General features: G+C 40.4%; 1 protein-coding gene across 3 annotated transcripts in view; it reads right to left on the bottom strand.

Moving 5' to 3' along the window:
• The window catches only part of si:rp71-79p20.2 (SLC2A4 regulator), a 37,133-nt gene that overhangs the window by 4,612 nt on the left and 9,638 nt on the right, over window positions 1-22,883 (bottom strand). Inside the window, exons 3-9 of one of the 3 annotated variants that reach the window (XR_003039115.2) lie at window positions 10,927-11,027; window positions 9,057-9,295; window positions 5,225-5,325; window positions 3,441-3,714; window positions 2,320-2,460; window positions 1,069-1,196; window positions 44-210 (exon numbers count right to left, since the gene is read on the bottom strand). Coding sequence is in view for 2 of the 3 variants with exons in the window: in XM_017414996.3 (XP_017270485.1) it covers window positions 99-210; window positions 1,069-1,196; window positions 2,320-2,460; window positions 3,441-3,714; window positions 5,225-5,325; window positions 9,057-9,295; window positions 10,927-11,027 (1,096 nt within the window). In the remaining variant the exon portion in view is untranslated. Of the gene's footprint in view, window positions 1-6; window positions 211-1,068; window positions 1,197-2,319; window positions 2,461-3,440; window positions 3,715-5,224; window positions 5,326-9,056; window positions 9,296-10,926; window positions 11,028-22,883 lie in introns of those variants that run through there. The other 2 variants (XM_017414996.3, XM_017414997.3) reach the window with 2 other exon arrangements.

Genomic DNA, 22,883 nt, shown 5'->3' with positions numbered 1-22,883 from the left:
TCGGAAAGAAGCAGTGCTGAGAACTTTGCCCTCGCCTCCTCACCGTTGCTCCGGGTGACGAGGAGCCCACCTCACAGAGCCGGAAGAAGGCGGCCGGATTAGTCGGTGAATCTCTGGCAGGCTTTTTTCCAGCGGCAGGCTGTGCACCACATGTCCCTCTTCTCCATGCCGTACACCTTTCGGCACTTCTTGGCCTCCCCGCGGGGTTTCCTTGGTAACAGGCAGATGTGACAGTGTGAGGACAAGAACAACAAGGAGCTGCGCGGGCCGCTATCAGAGGCTCCTACCAGATTTAGCATCTCTTGTCAAAAACACATCAGTGTGATCCTAACTTGATCCATTTAAGGATTTCTGAAAATAACCTCAATAAAACAGCTTTTGAACTCAAATTAAAAATGTAAAAAAATCCACACAATTATTTATTTTTCTTTGCTGATGAATAATGACTTTGCTGTAACTTTATATATCTGGGTTTGGTCAACATAACTTTTTAGGGTCGATTCAAAAGGTTTTTTGTTTTTTTTTACTCAAGTTCAGCTGATTCATTCGTATATTTCCTAATAAATGTTTCTCATTAAATGACCATAGGTGGATTTGTGTGAATTTACTCTACAGAAGTTAGATGTTTCAGTAAAGTGAAACAGATTCTTACTTGACGCAGTGCTTTGTGTTTCATTCATTCAGTCTTAATGAATGAATGAATACCAATCAAAGTGAAACAACGGATCATCTTTAAAGAAATATGTTTAATCAACTATATGTTACACTGGAACACCACAACTGGTAGCTAATTCAATGTGACTGTGTGGAAAATGTCTTCAATACGTCTGCAATTTTTTAAAACTGCTAAAAATATAAATAACAAACAAGAAGTTCTACAACCAACTTTAAACCAGTGTAGTCCTGTTATGCTAACGTGTGTATTGTAATGATCACAAACGCTTGGTTGCATTTTGAAATTGATGGTTTATGAAATATTTCTAATCCAAATACTGGAGCTCTGAAGACAACCAGAACCAGAACAGTCAAACAATCTCAACTCTGTCGGGCAAAGAGCCGAGGGCGTACCTGGTTCCTGGTGTTGATTTAGCTGCCGGCGTTATTACAGCGTGGTTCTTGTTAACAGTGGTGTGTGTGCTGGCTGCTGGCTGCCGTTTCTCACCGATGCTGACGGTGCGAACATGAGCCACGGGACCCTGCGAAGACGGTAGAACACGACGGTGTCAGTGATATACTGATAAAGACAAAAACTTAGTGTCAGGTCTACTGTGGAGTACAGCAACAAAAAAAAAAGATATAAACTGTTAATTACTGCTAAGACACAACACAATGATACCAGTTTCTTCTAATTTTTCAGCTAGAAGAATTTGTGACTGAAATGAAAAGTTCTGCTCTGTAATTAAATGTTTCTCTTCAAACTTCAAGACTTTTAAATAAGGAATATTTTGCATTGTGCATCTGTACACAAACACCTGCGTTAATAAGACATTTCATTGACTTTTGATGGTTAAAAAGGGGGAATAAACCCCTCTGGAAGTGGGCAGAGAAGCCTGTCAATCAAACCTTTTATTTAAAATACCCTAAATCATTTTCAGGTTCATTTTGATGTCCGAGTCACCCGACAGGCACGTGTTATCACAGTTACACAAATCACTTCCAACTTTGCATCGCTGCGGTTCACACGTCCGCCCTACAGTTCCCTGAAACACCGCGGTGACATCGTTAGTGTCCTAATCTTAGGTTAACAACAACTGAATCCATGCAAAAAAACCTTTTATTACTTAGAAGTAAAACTAGAGTGAGAGCCCCTAAAAGGTTAAAAATGAACAGTATTTGTATCTGTTTTGCTGCTGGTATTATTTTAGTGCCTGAGGATTTCTGAACTGATTTGAGGATTGTTAGTTTTAGCAAATAAAAAAAAAACATGTTCATATTCTTTATAACTTCGACTAAAATGCTGGTAATTGTAAAACCTTTCAGACATTTATTGTTGTTATAAGACCAGACTCACCTTTTTCCTTCTTGTAAAGCGGTTTGTATCTTTCAAGAAAAAAAAATACAGTGTGTGTAGCTAGTTTTTTTATCTTTAAAGAATGATTTCACTTTTTTGGCCAAACTGTACTAAAGAAAGAAGATCTGACACCTCTCTGTTTAAAAGGACGGTGGTGTTAAAAGCTATGAGAGTTAGAAAAAAAAAAGTGTTGCAAAAAACATAACTTCAGTGGCTGCGAGTGGAAACAGCAGGGAAGGAGTGAAGATTGAGAATTAAAAAATAAAAAAAAATAAAAAAAACAAGGCGTGAGACAAAGCCTCACTCACCGGGACGCCTTTAAAAATGACAGGAGGGGACTGCCAAGACACACTGATGCCATTCCCAGTCCCAGTTCCAGGCCCGATCCCATTACCACTGCTTATCCCAGCCAGCTCAGGACCCACTGGGATACTCACTGGAGCGGTGGCCTGGAACATGGACAACCACCCCACACAGCCGGAGGTGGGGAGTGGGGGGTGGGGGGACCCAACGAAAACAAGGAGGGACAGGAAGTTCGCAGAAGGCAGGAGACAAAGAGAAGAATACAATAGAAATAGATATGAACAGTTAGTAAGGCAAATTTAAATGGGATTTTTCGAGAGAAATAATATATGAATGTAAATCAAAACAGCAGAAACAAACACGGAGCAATATGATACAATGAAGGATAAAAATGAAACATAAACTGGTTACAGATTACCTGCATATGCACACTGCAAATCTATTTTTATGTCTTTTTTATGATTGTCATGGCAACTGAAAGTTCAGCTACTACTACTAAAAACCCCTGCAAATAACTGCATTCAACATCGAATAGTTTTTTTTTTTTTTAAGTGTTTTTCAAACTGAAATCATTGAATTTTACCTCCAGCCACATATATATAAACGATGGATGTGCATGAACTGGTGCAGTAAGGAGAAGTGAAAGAAAAAGAGGAAGAACGAGGAGGAGGAGGAGGAGGAGGAGGAAAAGGAGGAGGGAGGGGGCATCGAAACCCAGTTACCACAAAACGGTTCAAGTGAGGTGGTGTGAGGAGGAATTTTAAGCATAATCACACCACCTAACCAAAACTTTTCGAACCTCAAATATTTGATAAAACTGTACAAATATAATTTTATACGCGAACTTTTTGGTTCTCTCACTCCACTCCCACATCTGCGTCGGAGTACATAACACTCTGAATGTTATTTTATTTCTTTTTGTTTTGTTTGTTTTTGCAGCCGATCTCAAAAACTGCCTTTGCAAATTTCATTTTTAGCTCATTTCCCTCTGGGAAATCAATAAAGCATCTTTCTATTAGAGAGAAAATCAAATTTATTTAATGGCGTTGCAGCAACGTCGACGTGATGAATGCAACCTGTGTGTGTGTGATGTCAGGTGCCATGTGTGTGTGTGTGTGTGAATTACCTGATAGGCGTGGTCAGTGCGAATGTGGCAGAGTGTGGAGGGAGCTGATTGGCTGAGCAGTGACGAGGTGTGGCTCTGCGAACCATTCACGCTGATGTGCTCGGAGCGGGCGACGTCGCTCAGCGGCGGGGGGAAGACGGGCGGAGGACCGGCCGTGGTGGGGGAGGTAGGTGTGAGGCTGGACAAGCCCTCCGTTAGGCTGTCCATGTTGACTTCAATCTCTGAGTAGTAAAAATCCTCCTCTCCGTCGCTGTAATCTGAGTCGCTGTTTCGCCTGCAGGAAGGAAACAGACAACTTCAAACTTCATGTTTTTTGTTTGAAAAATTGTTGTTTTGTGTTTTTTCAAATAATCAGTAGGCGTACAGGTTGTGGTGCTGAAATGTAAGGAATCAGACATGACGCTGCAGTTACAAACACTTGCAGCAGGGGGCAGTAAAAGCACATCCTGCAGACTAAACTAAACTTTAAAACCAGATGAACAGAAATAACACAGAAGTAATAAATCACAAGGAAATATCTCATTTTTACTGGATGTCAATAATCATCAGAAACATGTTCTGAATTGGCAAATTAAGGCCCAACATGAATTTTCAGACTCAGTTGATCACTAAATTCCACATTCCTATAATGTTCCTAAAACAAAACATTTATTCACATCTTTTGACTCTTTGGATTCCTAGAAAACATCTGATATTTCTCTAAAAGCTATTCTGACGTCCCTTGTTTCAAATAGCTTGTCCTTCATGTGAAAAACCTCAAGCATATTGTTATTATTTATTATTTTGATCTAAATCTTAAAAGTTGGTCACACAGCTTTATTCTTGGAACCAATCCTGACCGAGGTCTGGTTGGCTTTAAAGAGAGAAGACCGTTTCTACTCAAAAGGTCAGTCCAGCAGTTAGATTCCCCAGGTTTATAAACAAAATAAAACTTATTTAGTTTCATTATTTCAAGCGACCACCCCCCTATATGTCTGTTAAATTCTTATTTTTGCATATTTGTTTTTTTAAACAAGAATGTAGATACATTTTGAACACTTCCTTTTTTGTGCAATAAAAATCTGTTTCGGTCTGAGACAAATATTTCATCTGTGTTTGTTTTTAAATTCAATTCACTGACACCTACTGAAAGTAGGTGTGAGTGCACCTATAATTACAGGATGTATGTGATTATTTGTGTTTTGGGAAGGTAAAAAAAAAAAGTCTTACAAGCAGATTCCAAAAAAACAAACAAAAATCACAAGAAGGACAAATATTTAACAAAGTCAATTATATGTCATTTTGCAAAGTAAAAGTACTACCAGCACATGCAAACCAACACAGTGATTTTGATTACATGTGTGCTCACAGAAGTCTGCAGGAATATTACATGAGCTCAGTTAGTTAGCTCTAGGTGGACCGAATCCAAACGGTGTCACTAGTTTTGTCTACATCACAAAATCTACAACCTCAAAACAGCAGATAAAAGATTAAAAAAGGGGTTTTATGAACACTAAAACCTAAGCTTCCAGTTCTGTAAAACACCAGCAGAATCATTTTGAAAATAGCTAAATTGATTGTAATAAAAATAAATAAAAATGACAACATTTACAGAGAAAAATACTTTTGAATACTTTTTGATTGTGTTATAATGAATGTTTGACTCATGAAGATCATGTTACTGCCTGGTGTGTGTGTGTGTGTGTGTGTGTGTGTGTGTGTGTGTGTGTGTGTGTGTGTGTGTGTGTGTGTGTGTGTGTGTGTGTGTGTGAGCGCTCAGTGTTGCTGCAGTGGGAACAACCCACCCCAGGTGGACGGTGCGGATATGTCGCTGGATCCCTGAAGAAGTGCTGAGGACTTTTTCACAGTTCTTCCACAAGCACTTAAACATCACCTTCATGGAGTTCTGCGAAGGAGAGAAAAATCATTCAGGTGATCGATCCTTTAGACAAGCTTGGATTAACGTGAAAAAGTCAATCATGCATCCGTACAAACACCCTTGAAGATGAATGTTATCTGCTTAACATAAGAAGGTTAACCCTGATCGATGATATGAAAACTAATCAAACTAAATGATCGGTGTTTCGGCTGAAGTCGTTCAGATGTTTGGGGGGAACACAGCTTTTTGCAAAATGTTACTGTCCTCTGTGTGATTTTTACAGGTCAGCCGTTACTGAAAAACTGAGTGACAACATTAAAAAAACTCCTCATTGAAGATTTATTTCAACAGCTGGTAAGACAGTGAATGAGCTCAGGAGAGACCAGCCCAAATAAACCTTTATTTAGAACGTGAAACAAGCAACTCAACGCTCTGTTTTCCCATCTCTTTGCTATTTGCACATGATGTGGAATGTGGTGAGGAAACATTTGATGATAAGATTAGGGCTGACGATGCCTGCGTTGTTACACACACACGACTCAGAGCCTCTCTCAAAATTAGGAGGCCTTGAATTATGTCCCAGGGCTCCTTAAATCTCATTTAACGTAAAACAGAATAAGGCGCATGACTCATGAGCAAAACTGTGAGGAGATGGTTAGACTGCATTCATGGGGTTTTATTTCATTTCATTGTTTTGTTTTTTTTCCCCACATGTCAGGGCTGGCAGCTCACTCCCCTAAGCAGGCAGAGACCTGCATCCCTGCTAATAAAAGACAGTGGGTGTGTGCTTCCAGTGGCCTCAAACAGCCCATGAAGAAAAAAAAAAAAAAAAGAGCATTAGAGCTTTAGAATGACTCATCCACAGATAATGTTTTCGATTCATGGTTATGTTAACTTCGAGGTACTATAAAACATTTCCCATTGACTGTTATTACTTCTCATCATTGTGTTCGACAAAAACAGGTTATTAGACCTCTTGTGAAATGTTGACTAATTGAATCCACCCAACCACGATAGTTAAAAGAAATTAAAAAAGAAAAAGTACAGCAAAGGAACCCCAAACCCTATTAGCAATCAATAAATCATCTTATTCCTTAAGCTCTTTTCCTGTCATCTTAACACATTTACAGTAATTCAGCTAATAGCCAGGGTAAATTATCCTCTTAACTCCCTATTTGTATAAAATCTGTCAGCCTACTGCAATCCAATCAATAGCTGCTCACATTAGATCACACGCGGGCAAAATGCAGCCAGAGGCAGCCGCTGGATGATCTCCTTTCAGCCTCTGAGAATCTCAAATAAAAACAAAAACCTTAAAATAAAGAATGAAAAAATGAGCATTTTAAAAATTATTACAGTTGTCAATAAAGGCAAAGTAAACACTGCCTTTTCACCTGCATCCAGCAGAGGGTGCTGTCTATATTTTTGGGCTAAAGTAGTTCAAAATATAGTTTTCTTTACAAAGTTAATAATGTGTTTGTGCTGGCTTAATCAGACTAACCATAAATGCTTCAAAAAAGAGAAATAAATAACTTTATGCTACATTCTTTCACTAAGACCTGTTATCTCATTTTATTGCCCCAACTGCTGTGTTTCTGCCAAGAATGCTAACAACTCTACAAACTGACTTCGAAGTAAGCCCTTTAAGTTTCCTCCAACATGGCATAATGTTTTCCATTAAGCAGCGGACCATCAACTAATCAGAACGCAGGTCATACACGTGCTGTTTTACAAGGGAATCAAAGTAGGATTTAGTCTGACCTTGTATGTCTGATATGATGTCAGGTTTGATAGAGGTAGGAAGCATTTTGCGTTCGTGTTTCAGTTCAGTGTGTGTCCTTTCGAGCGCTTTAACGAAGTCAAAGTAACCCTCCGAAAAAACATGTATCTCACACCTGCTGTAAACGCTTTCAGCTTCTGTAAAGTGAGACACTTTTCTGTACTTTAGGAGAGCTCGACTTCTGTGATCCAGTGTTTTATCTAAGAAATACCGAGGGTTTGCCTTAAATTTGCTCGATTTCTTACCATTCAGGGTAAAAGAAACAAATCTCTAAAAGTGACTAAAAAGTTTCCAAGCCCTAGTGGCAAATACACCATTAATGTGAGAAGGGTTCTCACCTTACAGCATGTGTTCGCTCTCAAAAAGAATGTTGTTCAGAGTTGCCAGCGTGAGCGGCGCTCGCCTCACATTTGACATTTAAAAGCAGCCTTGTTTTGGCTCAGCGATCGTGGAAAGAAAAAAAAAAGGAACACTGTTAATGAATCTATTGTGTGTTCAGGCACTAGAGTGGAGTTAGGCTTCATCCCATCTTGATGGGTAAACTGTGCTCTGTTTGGTAAGGAGTCCCGTAAGATGAAGGGTGAAGAGGTGCGTGTACACCATTAGCTCCTTGACGCTTTAACGCTGGGCCTGAGACACCTCTACTTCCTCATGACCAGGACAGAGTGGGGAGATGAAGATACTTCATCCGTATCTGGCTTTTCTGCAGACTGATTTAACTATATCTAATTCTTTCGGATAAAAAAAACAAACATGTTGAGGATTAATAAACCCACAGACCAAAAACACACATGTTAGGTTCATTAATAACTCTGAAATCGTCCCTAGGTGTGAGGGAGAGTGTGAATGGTTGTTTGTCTCATTTGTCTCTATGTGTCCCTGCGATGGACTTGTGATCTGTCCAGGGTGTCCCCCGCCTCTCGCAGTGACTGCTGGTGATAGGCACCAGCTCCCTGTGACCCGGAATGGAGAAGCAGGTAAAGAAAATGAATGGATGGATGGATGGATGGATGGATGGATGGATGGATGGATGGATGGATGGATGGATGGATGGATGGATGGATGGATGGATGGATGGATGGATGGATGGATGGATGGATGGATGGATGGATGGATGGATGGATGGATGGATGGATGGATGGATGATTAACAAACTAAAATCTGAATCCAACTCATTTTTAGTCCTCCTCTAGTCAACAGACTGTTCCTCCTCCTAGCACTATCCTACTTCAGGATCATGAATGTTTTATATAGAAAGTAAGATGTGCCAATTTTGCAGCTTTGTCTTTAGATACTGTGTGGTTCTATATTTTTATCAGGAAGTCAATGATCTTTACTGCAGTCTTGCTTCAAAGAGACTGAATTGGAGACTCCCACATGCACAGTATATGAACTCCCCTCTACCACTGGAAGGGTGGAGGGAAGGGTGGAGGGAATGCACAGCTCCGTTTCTCCTCCCGAGGTTGCCTTGAGCAATAACTTTCCTCCTTTTCCTAACAAACTCCAAAAGCTCTCGTTTTGCCGAATCCCTTCAACCCATGCTTCATCCCTCCCCCCGTCTAAATCCTTTCCATCATTTTCCCTCGACTGTCCCGTCTTCCTCCCCTGAAGGACTTTAAAAGCGACGGAAGGCTTATTGACTGCGAGAAGACCTCAGTGTGTGAAACTGTCGAAACTGAACAAGAATAAGAAGAAAAATGAAAAGGGTGAAGTTAATCCTTTGCTAATCGAAGTGGAGAAGGACAAGCTTTATATCAGAGGCTGTTACATTTTCGGAATATTTCTAGTATTTTCGAAAGTAACTCCCTTCTGCTCTGTAAAAGAAAAAGCTTGTTTGATGAATCTGTCTACATCTTTGGCCTTGAATTTGATTTCTAATCTCCACTGTGTGTATTTAGTCTTGACATTTTAAATATGAGGATAAAAACCGGTTACTCTCAGAAGAGTCATCACAGGGCAGCAACATTCATTTTTTTACCTTCCTCTTCCGGGGTATGGGGTCCTCAAACATGAAGTGTGTGCTTTCTGTGACATCCTCGCTGACATCGTCGCCCTGGGACGAGAGCAGGAAATTCTTGTTGGCATCGTTGGAAAGCGGCGGGGACGGCGTGGAGGGCACGGACTGGTCACTGGCGTCCCAGCTCCAGTTGCCACTCGTCGAGCTGCTGTAACTTGCGGAAAGCACCTCTTTCCAGGTCTTGCTGGCTGGCTCTGGGACTGAAACAAAAACACATAAATAACAGTTTTCTTTTGATGCTTTGCATCTCATAACTGTGTAGATGAATGGGGGGAAAATAAATATCATAATGTTGGGACAATACTGAGTCCAATCCTGAAGAATCACTGAAATAAAATAAATCAAATTATCTTCAACAAGCTAAACTACAACAGCTTCTCTGACGAGTCCATGTCAACAACCTACAGCTTCAACTTTACTGTCCAAATATTTGTCATTCATTCATTCTTAACAATGTACTGTTTTATTTGGTTCACAAAGGATTTTTTGTTTGTTTGTTTTTTTACATTTTGGGCTTTTGAAAAGTCCTGTAGTACATATGCTTACTTTAACTTTTTAACATTTAATGATCTTGCTGGCTTGATCGGATTTTCACTTGGGGAAATAAACCACAGCATCCAGAAAATATGAATCCAAAGTAAGTTGGGGATTACCCCATAAAACCTATTAGGGATTTTCTACAGTGAATAGAGGCGAGAGATCCCAGATCACAGGTTATTGTGACATACATTAGTTTGTTTACAAGGAATTAATGCAACCTTTTATGCCAAGCTACATAAATAAAAATGTGCTGTATATTTCTTTCATTATAAGGAAGTGGAAGTTCCACTACATCCCAGAACAGTCCCCCCCACACCCACATTATATTCTGCACTGATAACATGCCATTAAGCTATCTGCTGTGGTCTTCCTACTGTTTTTCCCCTCTCAGCTGACCCTGGCTCAGCTCCCGATTGTGTCTCTGCTTAGCTGGACGCGAAATTCCAACACCGGAGGCACTCAAAGCCCCTTGGTGCACTGACACACCGAGAGACCCACACAGTTCTGCGTGTGTCGTGCCAAAAAAAAATAAAACGTGCACACTTGAGAAGTCTACAACACACACTACAGACCGACACCCCGGAGTGAGCAGTGATAGGACTGCACACAAGAGTTAGAGAAGAGAAAGGGAGCAACAAAATAACAGTATGTCTCCCACTGAGCTGAGCCGCTGATGGAGTGAGGTGGTTCCTCACGAATCTACAACACTTTGATATGATCCATTCAGTTTATCCACATTAATATATCTTGGCTTTTAGGGACACTGAGCTTTACATAGTTAGAAAAAGCAACAACCTTGCTTTAGCTACCTGAAGAAAAATAAAAGAGAGAGAGAAATACTGTACAGGCTGCTGGTAGTTTGATCGTTAGGTGAGGCTGGCATGCTAATGGCCACCACAGCAGTATTAGAAGCACTAAAAGGAGCTGTGGTGAGCGTGTCAAAGCTTAACAGTTGGTAATAAGTGGGCTAACATGCACACAATAAAAGATAAGGGAATGGTGCTAATAACACCTCAAGACTCTGTGGTTTTAACACTGCAAGACTTTTTTTCCCTCACAAGATAAATGCAGGTTAGCGCTTCAACAACTCAGCAGATCAGCTCGTGTCAAGGTGAAGTAACATCCAGTGATTTGCAATCTCTCTCCAGCTTCCCCCAGCCGAGAGTGAGAATCCTTTGACGCGATTTAAAAGTAAATGTCCTTGATTTGTTAAACACAGCGGGGGGGAGTCGGTGTTTGAGGATGTTGTATGTGCGAGGTTAAAACGAAGCTGGCAGGGCGCCGGTGTTACCTGGGGGCGCAGCGGAAGGGTGGAGCACCAAGGGGGATGTGGACAGTGAGGTCAAGACGGTGGCAGCCATCACTTCCTTATCAGCGTGACCTGAAGGATTCCTGAAAAACATGCGAGCAGATTCACAACAAGGGAGGAAAAACAACATTCGTCATTTCCATTTAACTCGGGGCACTGTGCGTTTCCAGCAACACTTTCTGACTTCGCCGTTTGTTTAGCCGTGTTTAAAAAAGACTAATATATTTTTTTAAAAAAAGAAAGCACGGCCTTGTGCAGAGTAGAAACTGAAAGTCCGCAGTCATAAAAATAATAAGCCATGACTTTCAGAAAGATGCAAAAAAAGAAAAAAAACCTCCAAGTAACAGAAGTACAGAGAGAAAAGCAATCTAACGTTCAGCCACTTATTAAAAACTTGCTTGTATGTGCCTGCATGTGACGGCGAGGCTGTAATGGAAAGCCTCTAGAGTGAAAGTGCTTTGTGGTGAGCTTCTGCTCTGTGAAACCTTGCTTAGACAGCCGGAGAGAAATACCTTCTCCTTTTCTTCTACGCTGAGTCGTCCACCCTCACGTTAAACCTCATTTACGCCGCTCACTTGAAACAACAAATGCATGTGCACCGCGGGTCCACGCAGGCTCTGATATGGCATCCAGCACTCTAATAACAATGGCACAGACCGGTCTTTTAACATCACCCTGCAAAAATTGTACAAACTTATCAGCGTCTCACACACACACTGATTCTCACAATCGCTCCTGTTTGGCAGTCTTCACCTCTGTTCCTGCTGTCCACGAAAGACAAATGTGGGGGAAATTATGTGCGGCAGGGCCAAGATCTCACCCACACGTTTGCGTACATATGCACACACATACAAAGATTTCAATTTTTATGTTAAGTCGTTAAAGAAAAAGGCAACCTGTCAAAGTTAATACAGCAATGTAGGTGCAAATCAGGCTGGTATATATGCACGATTATACGCAGATCCAGATGCACAAAAACCTCCAGCTCAAACCCAAAGAGAAAAGGAGCCTGGAGCTTTAAGAGATCTCGTCCCGCCCCCAGACTTCTCCACTACACAACCAGAGTAAACTGGTTTGAGGCATTCTTTCAGCTAAGCCCTAAGCCCTGGCAGAACTCCACAGTAAGTTTAAGGCGTGCACATACACACACACACACACACACACACACACAAATACACACACACAATCAAAAAAAAAGGGAAGAAAAAAAAATAACTTCACTCTGGAGTCCACAAGAGAAGTTTGGTTTAATTTGGCATGTACGTACCCGCGCACACGCAAATGACTACTTTCTCAAACATTTTACAGACAAGAAAAAAAGCAGAAGAAGAAGAAGAAAAAAAAGTTCAATAAGTGGCTGAGCTCCCACGCTGATGAGAATGTGGTGGACGGGGAGCAAACAGATCACAACGGAATGTGCCAGATATCTCTCAAAGAGGCAGCCTGTGCACTCCACAGCGATTTTCGCAAAAAAAAAATATGTTGGTTTTCCACTTCAACATCTCACAACAGAAGTTAAGAGCCTCTGTGTGTGTGTCTGTTTTAAGTTTCGAAGGCAGGCAGATGGGAGGGGGGCAAAAAAAAATCAAAAGATGCAGAAAATAATATTCATACGGCCTTTAAAACACACTGAAGAGATAACACGTCTACACACCAACCACAGGCATAAACATGATCTCACACACACGCACACACACACACACAGTCTGGACAAGAGATAAAGAGATAACAAGATTAGTTGTGTCCTGTTTCAGTCGTTAGCCTTGTTTTCAGCACTAAGCAGGGCCAACTGAGGACACAAGCTATGATTTATGAAGCACAGTCTGTTTCTTAATAACAGTTTTGTTTTGTTTGTTTTCATTTTATTGCAGACAGAAAATATGTGATCAGCTTGAATGTGGAGAAAGAGAAATGATGTTTAAAGTTTTACAAAATATGTGCTAAGGCTTCTATTTGTTAAAAGCACATCACAGACAGTCATGCATGTCTGTCTTTAGTTGTGTGGCTGCATCTATTGGTGCAATCTAATGGGAAAAAAAAACTGGAAAGACAACTAGGTTTTGAGTTGAAGCCAGAGATTTAAACTTTGAGATCCCTCGTACACACTCTCGGCCTCACACATACACACACACACACATATATATGCATGAAAACAAACAGATACCAACACACACCAGACCCCCGTTAACACCCACCCTTTCAACCCAGCCTGATTTCCTGACATTGAGCGTTTTCCTTCCCCTGCTTCCCAGAACAGCCGTGATACTTCACAGTGACTACAGCTTTACTACATCTGGTGCAGATTTGTGTGTGTTTGTGCATGTGATGAGCAAAACAACACATGGGCATGTTTTAGACATCCTTTTACACGGGGCCAATTACTGATCGACTTTTGCTCGCGCCGAGCTGCTGGAGCTCGTTTACTGTTGCTGTTCGTATGATTTTGATACCAGTGTTTGCACCAGATGGCTGCCACATTTTGCCACCATAAAAGCAACCCAGACAGATAACAGCCCTGCCATTGCTGTTTATTGCTAAGTCCAATGAACACGCCGCCAACTGCAGATAGTCTAAATGACACAGTTTGATCTCTCTATCTCTACACCTGCCTGAGAAACAACTATGAAGTCTTTCAAGTTGGTAGCAGTGGGGAACAGACGAAAAACAACACTGAGGCTCAGTAAATGCATTTGTATATTCTTATGACAAGCCTGATTTTGCAGCAAGTTAAACTGGGCTTGCCTTTATTTAGCGTTCAGAAAGAGGCAAAAGGAGAGCTTTAAACAAAGCCAGTCTGTGTCTAACAGATGTATATTTGGATTTGGGAGGGAAGTGAGCTTTATTTTTTTTTATTATATTTTTGGCTCCCTAAATCTAGATGTTTACAAATTCAATTTAGCCTATCTGCGGTAAATTTACAGCATGAAATAAATTTAACAATGGGATAAACATGATGGTCACTCGAATATGTGAAACCCAAACTATGTGGTAACTATGCTATTTTGTAAGGTGATACCATTCATACTTGGGGCTGTTAAATTTAGCACCATCACTGACGCGTGTGCTGTATGAGAAAGTTACTTCAAATGGCAAATGGGAAGTCTTAATCCAGTTTTTGCCAAATTTGCTTATGTGTGTGTGCGCGTGTAGCATTTGACACATTTAAGTACATGCACAAACAAAACCATACACTTAATGGCTCACACCCACACGTTCAACACACACCCACTTACCTTCCTTCCTCCCTCGATTTGCATTGGCCTTGGCCGGGGCCAAGAACACACCTCTCTGGCAGCAGCAGAACACATGGGCCGGCTAAAGTCAACATGCCAGGTCCAGGCACATACTGAGTCGACTGCTTCGAGCCAAACCGACGAGCAAGCAGCAACAACGTGCTCAGAGAGCAGAAAGGGAAAAAGCAAAGTCTGTCCAATTGTGTGTCTGTGTATTGTGTGATTATGGTTTGTAGATGATTATCATTTAATTCACGGCATAATACTCTACAGTGAGCCAAGCTGCAGATACCAGATATTAGTGGGATATACTGTACGTAGATATAATAAATCCTGTGCCACATTAGTTTCCCACCACAGGTCATATAAGGACAGCTGAAGCTTGATTCTGCAAATGGTGTTGTGATGATGCCTAGTTGCTGTCTGGCACAGTCATGCACAACCCATAACTATAGTGAGCTCTTTGCTGTTGCTGAGAAGGCAACTGGGCCTTCCCTCTATATTTAACACACCACCTTTGCCCCAGTTACCAGCCCAATAAAGATACCCATGATCTGACTGCTCAATAGTGCACGTTCAGAATACGTCCACTTAAAGGTGCGGGCAGAAACACAACAAAATGCCCGTAAACTGTTTAAAAAAAACATGAAAACTGACAGACCACAAAAATGCCCAGAAACTGAATGTGCTCCTCAGTGGACAAAAAGTGGTTTTCTTCTTACGTTTATGCAATCCAGTTTCCAATGTGAGTAAAAGAATGTAATGATTTTAAAAAAAGAACCTTTCAGGGTTTGATTTTTACTATGGCTTAATGGAGCTGGATAATGCCTTACTTCTAAGAAAATTTGGTTAATGTTTACCTGCTGTTTAAGTGACAGCAGGAGTGGTAGTTACTGACCATATGCTACTCTGCCCACCGCTTGTCTCTCAGCTGACAGCACTTCAGCTCCAAGTTGGCTGAAGCGTTTAGAAATATAGATGGAGAAAGATTTCAGTTTGTCATTATTTATGTTTTTCTCCAAGTATGTGGCAGATAGCATTACCAACTTTGTTATTAAGTAAGTTAGATATTAGTCACTTTAAAAGTAATTTAGTGGTCAACAGACGGTATGGCTTGTTCTTTAGACACAGAGTGAAAAAAACAGAGCAAAGCATTGTAGGAAAAAGATTGAAGTTTTATTGTTGCTATTTTTATTATCACCTGCCACAGAAAGGTGGGCCATAATGATTTTGCCTCTATCTGTTGCCAAAATATCTCATGAACTAGGAAAAATTTTAATGAAACTCGCAGAAAGTATTCTTTGGAGGTTAACTACTGATCCACAATTCAATGTGGTAGTAGCTGAAAAACAGATTACACAAGATCTTTGTTTCAAATCTTGCCATTACCCATTTGGAGTCAACTCTGTCCGCTTGTTAGCAAAATATCTCATGAACCACTGGATGGATTTCAATGAATCATTCAGGTAATGTTCTTTGGCTGTACCTACACCTGAACTACTTTTGAGGGTAGTCCAATCCAAGATGGCTGCCACAGCCAACTGACCCTAAAAAAACACAAAAATTTCTATAATTATCAGATGTTGTGCTAAAATATGTCATTCACCATACATGATCCAAGTGCGACTCATCACACAACATATTTGAATAAAGCTTTAGCATAAACTGTTGGAGTCAACCATGTTTGTTTGTTAGGAAAATATCTCCTGAACCTCAGGATGGATTTTAATACCTGAACGTTCTATTGATCGCTTGATTGATAAAGTTTATTTCAAACAGGTTTAAACAAATAACAAAACAGAACAGGGAGTAAGTAAGTAAATAAAAAATGCAAAGTAGAAAATACACCAAAGGAGAGAGAGGGGGAGAGAGGGAGAGAGAAAAGTAAATAATGAGCTTGCCACTGTTTGTCTGTATGAAAGCGAGGAGGAGGAAGTGTGAATGTACATCTACAACTGATTAACTTTTGCCGTTAATCCAATTTAAGATGGCCACCACGGCTAATCAACATTAGCCAGTACAAAACTGGCTATAGCTCAGTCAGTTGCCTTGACTCACACAGTAGGTATCGCTAAAGTTTTGCCTCACTCAGGACTGAGACTCGTGGTGGTAACTCGCTGTTTTTACTCATTCTGTGCCTTTTTAAGCTTCATTGTATTTTATGTAAATAATGCTATTTCAGCTACATTTTATTTTTTTACTACTGGTCCTATAGAGGCAATAATAAACAGCAAAATGCACAATTGGGTTTTGTTTTTAAACTTATACATCTTAATAAAGTTATTTTAAGATTCTGGTCATGGAGTCTACCTTTCTTGGATAACAAATTACCCACGTAGATGTGAGGCTTAGATAACAGGTTGTAGTTTTTCTTTTCTGATCATTTAAAAGCTCTAAGCATTTACAGCAATTCTCTAAATCTACAAACTCACTGTGATGCTAATATTCCGTAAAAAAGACACTATTTGGTTTATGTTGTTGAAGTCATAGACAACACAAAATGCATATCTTATTTTCCAAACCACGAAAAGCTGGAAGAAGTTAGGCTGAAGGTCAGCAGAAAAGTGGAAGGCAGATGGGAGGACTTCTGTTCGACTTTGTTTTGAACATCCTTCTAATACAGCAGGGCTAGTTTTCACTGTGCCTGCCCTGTACACAGCCTACAATATGATTTCATCTTTTTCTCCGCCCAGCCAGTTGCTTTAAATAGCACTTATTCATCTAATCTGGTCCTGTGATCAACAAGATCCCCAAAAATCAACCTGGAGGTGCATCTGTACGCCACTATGAGTGTGCTAACTCCCCAATATCCACAGCAGCATGTGGCTTAGACTAGCAGGGCAGCTGGCGTATGACCTTGGTGGTTAAAATTTAAAAACACTGCTACATAAATAAAATCGACTATCAAACACTTCCCTGTTGGAGTCAAAAGACAATTCATATTCATCGCACACGGACCATCTATTCATTTCTTTTCTGCCCTTGTCTTTCTCACTAATGAACACAAACAAATGCAAATACACACAAGGGCAGAGATATGCTGACAAAAATACAGGCAGTGTTTCCAGTCATACTTTGCCCTAGGCGAAATCTTTTGTTAGATCTCTAGAACACTTTTCTTTTTTTTCTAAATTCATCACTCAGTCTTATATACGTTTAAGAGTTTGAGAGCCTGACAGAGATTCTACCCACAAAGCCACAAAAAAAAAGTATTGTTAACCAAATATGTTTTATCTTATATGTTTAGATAGGTATCTCTCTTTCTGTTTAAGCCTTTGAGCCTGTTCAAAGCTCTGAGGATCTCGGCTGCCTGTGGCTTGTTTATAAAGATGAGTCACCGTGTGTTATGTCAAATCCTAACAACTCATAAATGGAAGTACGAATAGAGTTGAGAAAAATTCAGACATAATGCACACATTCAAAGTGAAGAAAACATTGCCTGGAAAAGTGAGATGCCGTCAAACTGGAATATCCTGTATGGTAATGACAACCAAGGCTATTGGACCTGACCGGACTGGTGCTGGAGATGGTTAGGCAGCCTGAAGAGTAGCCCCATCCACTATTAATAGAACACCCACTGCTCTCAATCCTGCAGTTCCCTCTGTCCTCCCCCCCCACCCCACCCATCATCCTGCTTCATCTCCACGGTATTATGTAATGTCATCTGTTTCGCTCTCTCTTTCTCCGACTTCCTGCCTGGCTACGGGCAGATGGCAATGATTGACAGTAAACAGTCTACCACAGACCCAACACAAGCAACTACAGCTGTGATCCCCGCCTCTGTCCACCCTGCCTCCTTCCAGGTTTCTTGTTTCGTGTTTACACATCGTCTTTTGCACAAATTAGGACCTAAAGCGTTATGAACAGAAACATATTTATATAGCAATATGGATAGGCTTTGGCAAGTAGGGTTCTCAATGCGCATTCATGGTTTGACGTTTTCAGAAATCGCCCTTTGCTGAGCAGTCGACACACATGGCGGCTCCTTTCATAAGCCCGAGGGCTCCGAATGATGCAGGGAGGGAAAGGCTGTAAGGCAGGAGCTGTGTCTCTTTAATGTGGGTTGTGACTGTAGTGGCTATTCAGCCTTAGCACAAAAGCCCTCTTTTTCTCCCTCTTGATCCTAGAATGCAATCTGTATCCCGGGGACATTCACAAACAACAGCTTTGTTTTTGCAAAACGATAGGGGATACACATGGAGCAAAAAGCATGATTCTCTCCGCGGTACTTTGTTCAATATGTCGAGAACTACATACATGTGTTTCACTATCACAGCAAAGTCACAGGTCAAACTTTAGTAAACAAGAGTCAGTCCATGTGACGGCTTCGACATCCCACATCAGAATTATAGTGTTGCTTATAAATGCACGTTCTTTTGTGGAAAAACGTTGACTCAACCCTTTAAAGCCAACAAATCACTGATGACATCCTACCTGACATGCGTGCCACGAGTATGTTGAGTGCAAACAGCTAGACGTGACGTAACGATTACATCTGAAGTGTTAGCCGCGGAGAAATCTTTAAGATAAGTTAGAACCTTTGTCATGTTATGCAACACGTAAAGTGACAAAACATCTATTGTTTTAAAGTGATATGAACTATGCAAGTCATCTAGGAATAATCAGTGAAGTGGACACTTATTATGTCTCTGGGCAGACCACAGCACACTTACTTCCCTGACTATCACTTCTCGTTTACAACAAGATTAAATGGTAACTATAACAACTTCCCTCGTAACTTTTGCCACTCCTTTCACAAACAGCGTCTTTACTAAGAAAATGTGGGGTGGTTCTGAAACCGGTGGCTTTGGTTTTTCTCCTCAATTCTCCTCTTTTTCCTCTGAGGCTTGCAAACAAGTCTTATCAAAACACGTCATTCCTCATTTCTGTTGAGGCAAACCACACAATTTAGCCAAAATCTTGTTTGCCTTTTTCACATTCCTTTTCCTGTCATCTATTCACGTTACTTTATTACGCAACTAAATAAACCATATCATCTTTGGTTAGACTCGAGTTTTGATTCTTACTTTCTTGGGCATCCTGAGTTCTGAACAACTCGTCTGATCTGTGGATATTAAGGGAAAGTTGAAAATGTAAACAGTGTGGGAAAAGGGTCTCTTCCTCCTTTTTTTGTTTTACTTAAAGCTCAGAAATGCGAGAAGAAAGTTGGGACAAAAACACACCGCTGACTTTAACACACAACTCAGAAACACAAACAGGCAAGAGAAGATTGATAGGCACCAAAGGAGAAAGAATGTGAGACTGGAGAAATTAGCTAAATGGCAGAGAGCCCTGAACTGTGGTCAGTTCTCTTTCTGCAGCAAATCAGGCTCCTATTTTGTTGTTGCTCATTCTTGACTTCCTACTCCCACTCTTGCCTGCTCCTGAGATTTGCCCTTCTGCCACCACAAGCCATAGCAGGCCTTCGCCTGGTTTCCTGTGTTTTGTGAAAGCAAACCAGTGCTGTTCCAAAGCCTCTCTGCTCTCCTTGCTTTCAGAAAGCCAAATATCTGCGGGGCATAATCAGTCAGGGAAAAACTCAAGTGATTAAAATAAACTGATCAGTATCTTTTCTCTTCTAGACGGAGAAAGTTAGGAAGCTCAAAAGTAAATGTGCAAACGCACCTAGATTAGTCACAGGAAGTTATTTTTCCCCTCATTTCTTGAAAGTTTGATATTATGCTGACATGGTATGACAAAAAAAAGACATGTTAACACAACACAATCAAATCACACACAGCTTTTACAATAGTTCAATCACACTGGGTGTCATTTATATACTGAACAGATTAGGAAAAATCAGTTTGTGTGCAGGTCTAATTTATTTTATTATCAGCAACCTTACATAACTACCATATATTCACCTAATTAAAAAACAGTGCTAGAACAAATTTACTCTACTGCTCAAATGATGATGAACAAAAATAAATTAGTAATATTAATAATAATACAATGTTAACCAGCAATTTGCCTTTTTAATAATTTAACTGACTTAATTGATAAGGCAGAAAAAGAGGCATTTAAAATGTAACTATCAGATATGTTGTCCGTTCTTTGAAATGCCTTGTTGTCCCACAAAGTAAGAGCCTTTTACAGTTTAATAACCTGAAACAAACAGGGATTTTAGCTTAGTGTTTATAGGGGGGAAAAGCCATAAGTCACCTTGTGGATCTATTAGCCTTCTGTCATAAAAAACTGCTCAACTCTTCTCAACAATATACAATAATCACAGACATTATTGGGAGTAGATAAAGAAATCTGTTTTCTGGATGAGCCTGCCATGTCACCAATAGGAAAATTATTAAGATAAATGGAAGCAATAAGAGCACATTATGGAAAACTGGAGAGAGGATGATTATATAAATGAGCAACTTCCTACAAACAGGAGTTCAGAGGCAGAAATTTGGCTCTGTATGACAGTGAGGTTATTGCAGCCTCAATGTGGACAAACCTTTTTTTGTATTATTTAGAAAGACGCTGAAACATGATTGCTTGGTTTTACGAAGTTGGACGCGCTCGCTGAAATTTAGAAGCAACTGGCGAGTCCTCTTGTGAGAGCTGCGCTCTTTCTAGTATAGCCAAATCCAGACCGACAGACAGATGGGAGAACTCGCCAGACCCATGTCTGGCCAAGAAAAAAAACAAAAAAAAGACGTCTAAATCAAAATCTTGTTGTGTAGCTAAAATGTCTCATCAAACAGTCCGATTTCTCCCAGACAAGTTTCTTCAATCTTGGACTCCAGAAGAACAGATCCAGGCAAAAGAAAAGTAAAATGTATTAGTATGCCGAGACACACGGCAGAGTTCAAAACAGCTAGGTGGACCACAATATAAAACATTCAAGAAGAACTACCAAAAAACACTGATGTGAGGATTAAACTGAACATATATCTGACAAATTTCTTTATGTGTCTTAGTATCTTTCAGTCGATATTACACAACTGACAACAAACAAACAAGTCACTTTTGTAAAGGTTAAAATGTTTGCAACATGAATTCATTTTTTATTGAAACTAAAGTAAATTTTGCGTCCCCTTGCTCTCTCTCTCGTCTTTCTCTTGCAGCATCATTTCCCCCTCCTTTCCTCATCATGTAATTATGGTGAGCAGAATGCTGGGTAAACACAACCTACGGAGACCACGATTTTGATTCTCGGTTCAAACTGGATAGAAGCAGATCAGACAAGCGCGAGGAACAGCCAAAGCAGCAGACGTCAAGGGTGGACGTCTTCTTTGTCTCCGTTCGCAAGTTACAAACACGGCTGATTCAATTCAGTTCACCACGCATGGAGTGACTACGTTTCTGTTCGTTGTATCAAAGCTAAACACAGGAAAAGATGAGACCATTTGAAGTTTTGTGTAAAAAAAAAAACTCTGTGTGGGTAGAAATGCAAGTTAATCAGAGGACAGTCAGAGTGAAAACCTCTCAGTATTTCCAGCCCCCAGAACAGCTTTGGGAGATTTGGGGAGTGTTTTTGGCCGGCGATCAGTTCTTCACTCTGCACCTGAGTGAACAGCTTCACACACTCGATGCTTTGTGCGGTGGCATGTTGGTGCTGGAGCCCACCGCCGCTAAGATTAAACTGGGATACTTTTCAATTTCCCCATGACAGAAAGCTCAACCTTCTCCTGCAGCGGTGACTTTCCAGAGTGTGTACCAAACTTACTGAAGAAAAGAAAAAAAAAAAAAAAACAGAAATACAGTCAGATCCAAAAGTGCTGGAAAAAGATGCTGGGTTTTTTTTAAATCAAGGGTTTTAAAAATAAAGAAATTAGAATGTGATGCAAGTATAGACATTTAGTATTTATTTGAATGAAATCAGTGCTTCATTTCAGTTTCATTCCCACCATTTCTGGTACATCTGTCCAGAAAGTTTTGTTTTAGGACTGTGCTGGCTTTCTGATGTCGTTTAGCTTTTTTCTGTTTCCTAAGTTGTGTGTGTATCAGACAACCTGTGAAGGTATACACTGATTGCAGACCTTAATGAGGATTCTCCTGCCTACTCAAGAGTTAAAAAAACAAAACAGATTTCTGTTTTTGTCTGGAAGCTGCGAGAGACTGAACTGATAAATGTCACAAAGTTGTGTTTCGACCTTTTTGAACTGTCGCACTGAAATCTTTTTCCAAGGCAGGACAGGAGTGGATTATATACCATATCTGGTTGGTCACCTAATAGCTCGTCTACATTTTGCCCATTTCTGGCTGAGACAGAATGTTAAAAATATAAAACCAAACAATCAGCCAACAGGTCTAAACTTCCTGTTTATGACTTTGTCATCCAAGTACTGAAGCACCTATGTAACATAAGCTTCAGTGAAAAAGGAAAAAAAAAACAGCAGGTAAGTGAAGACACTATATTTCCTAACACAGATATGTTTCTATCAGCATATTTTATTTTGAAGTATATTTTTACTCCTTTCATATTCCCTTACACATTAAAGCAAAAAATAAAATAAAATAAAAATCTGCATATTACTTTGTCATTTGGGAGCAGCATTTTATCTTTCTTACTGGCTACAGAGCAGATGTTCATCTGATAGACTAACGGGAGCTCAGTTCCAAAATCCCTTTGTTAACAAGCACTAAAGCTTATGTGTCTGCAGCAAATCCCTGCTGCTGCTTCTCCTGCTCTTTGTTGACAGCTTTTCGAAGCATCACCGCCACCCCCTGAACCGGAGTGTGATCTAAACACATAAACAAGGCTGC

The sequence above is a fragment of the Kryptolebias marmoratus genome, linkage group LG8, assembly GCF_001649575.2.
Source record: "Kryptolebias marmoratus isolate JLee-2015 linkage group LG8, ASM164957v2, whole genome shotgun sequence".
In the NCBI taxonomy this organism is placed as follows: Eukaryota; Metazoa; Chordata; class Actinopteri; order Cyprinodontiformes; family Rivulidae; genus Kryptolebias; species Kryptolebias marmoratus.
Note: the sequence above shows the minus strand (reverse complement) of the source record. Positions and strands in the feature narration are given on the sequence as shown.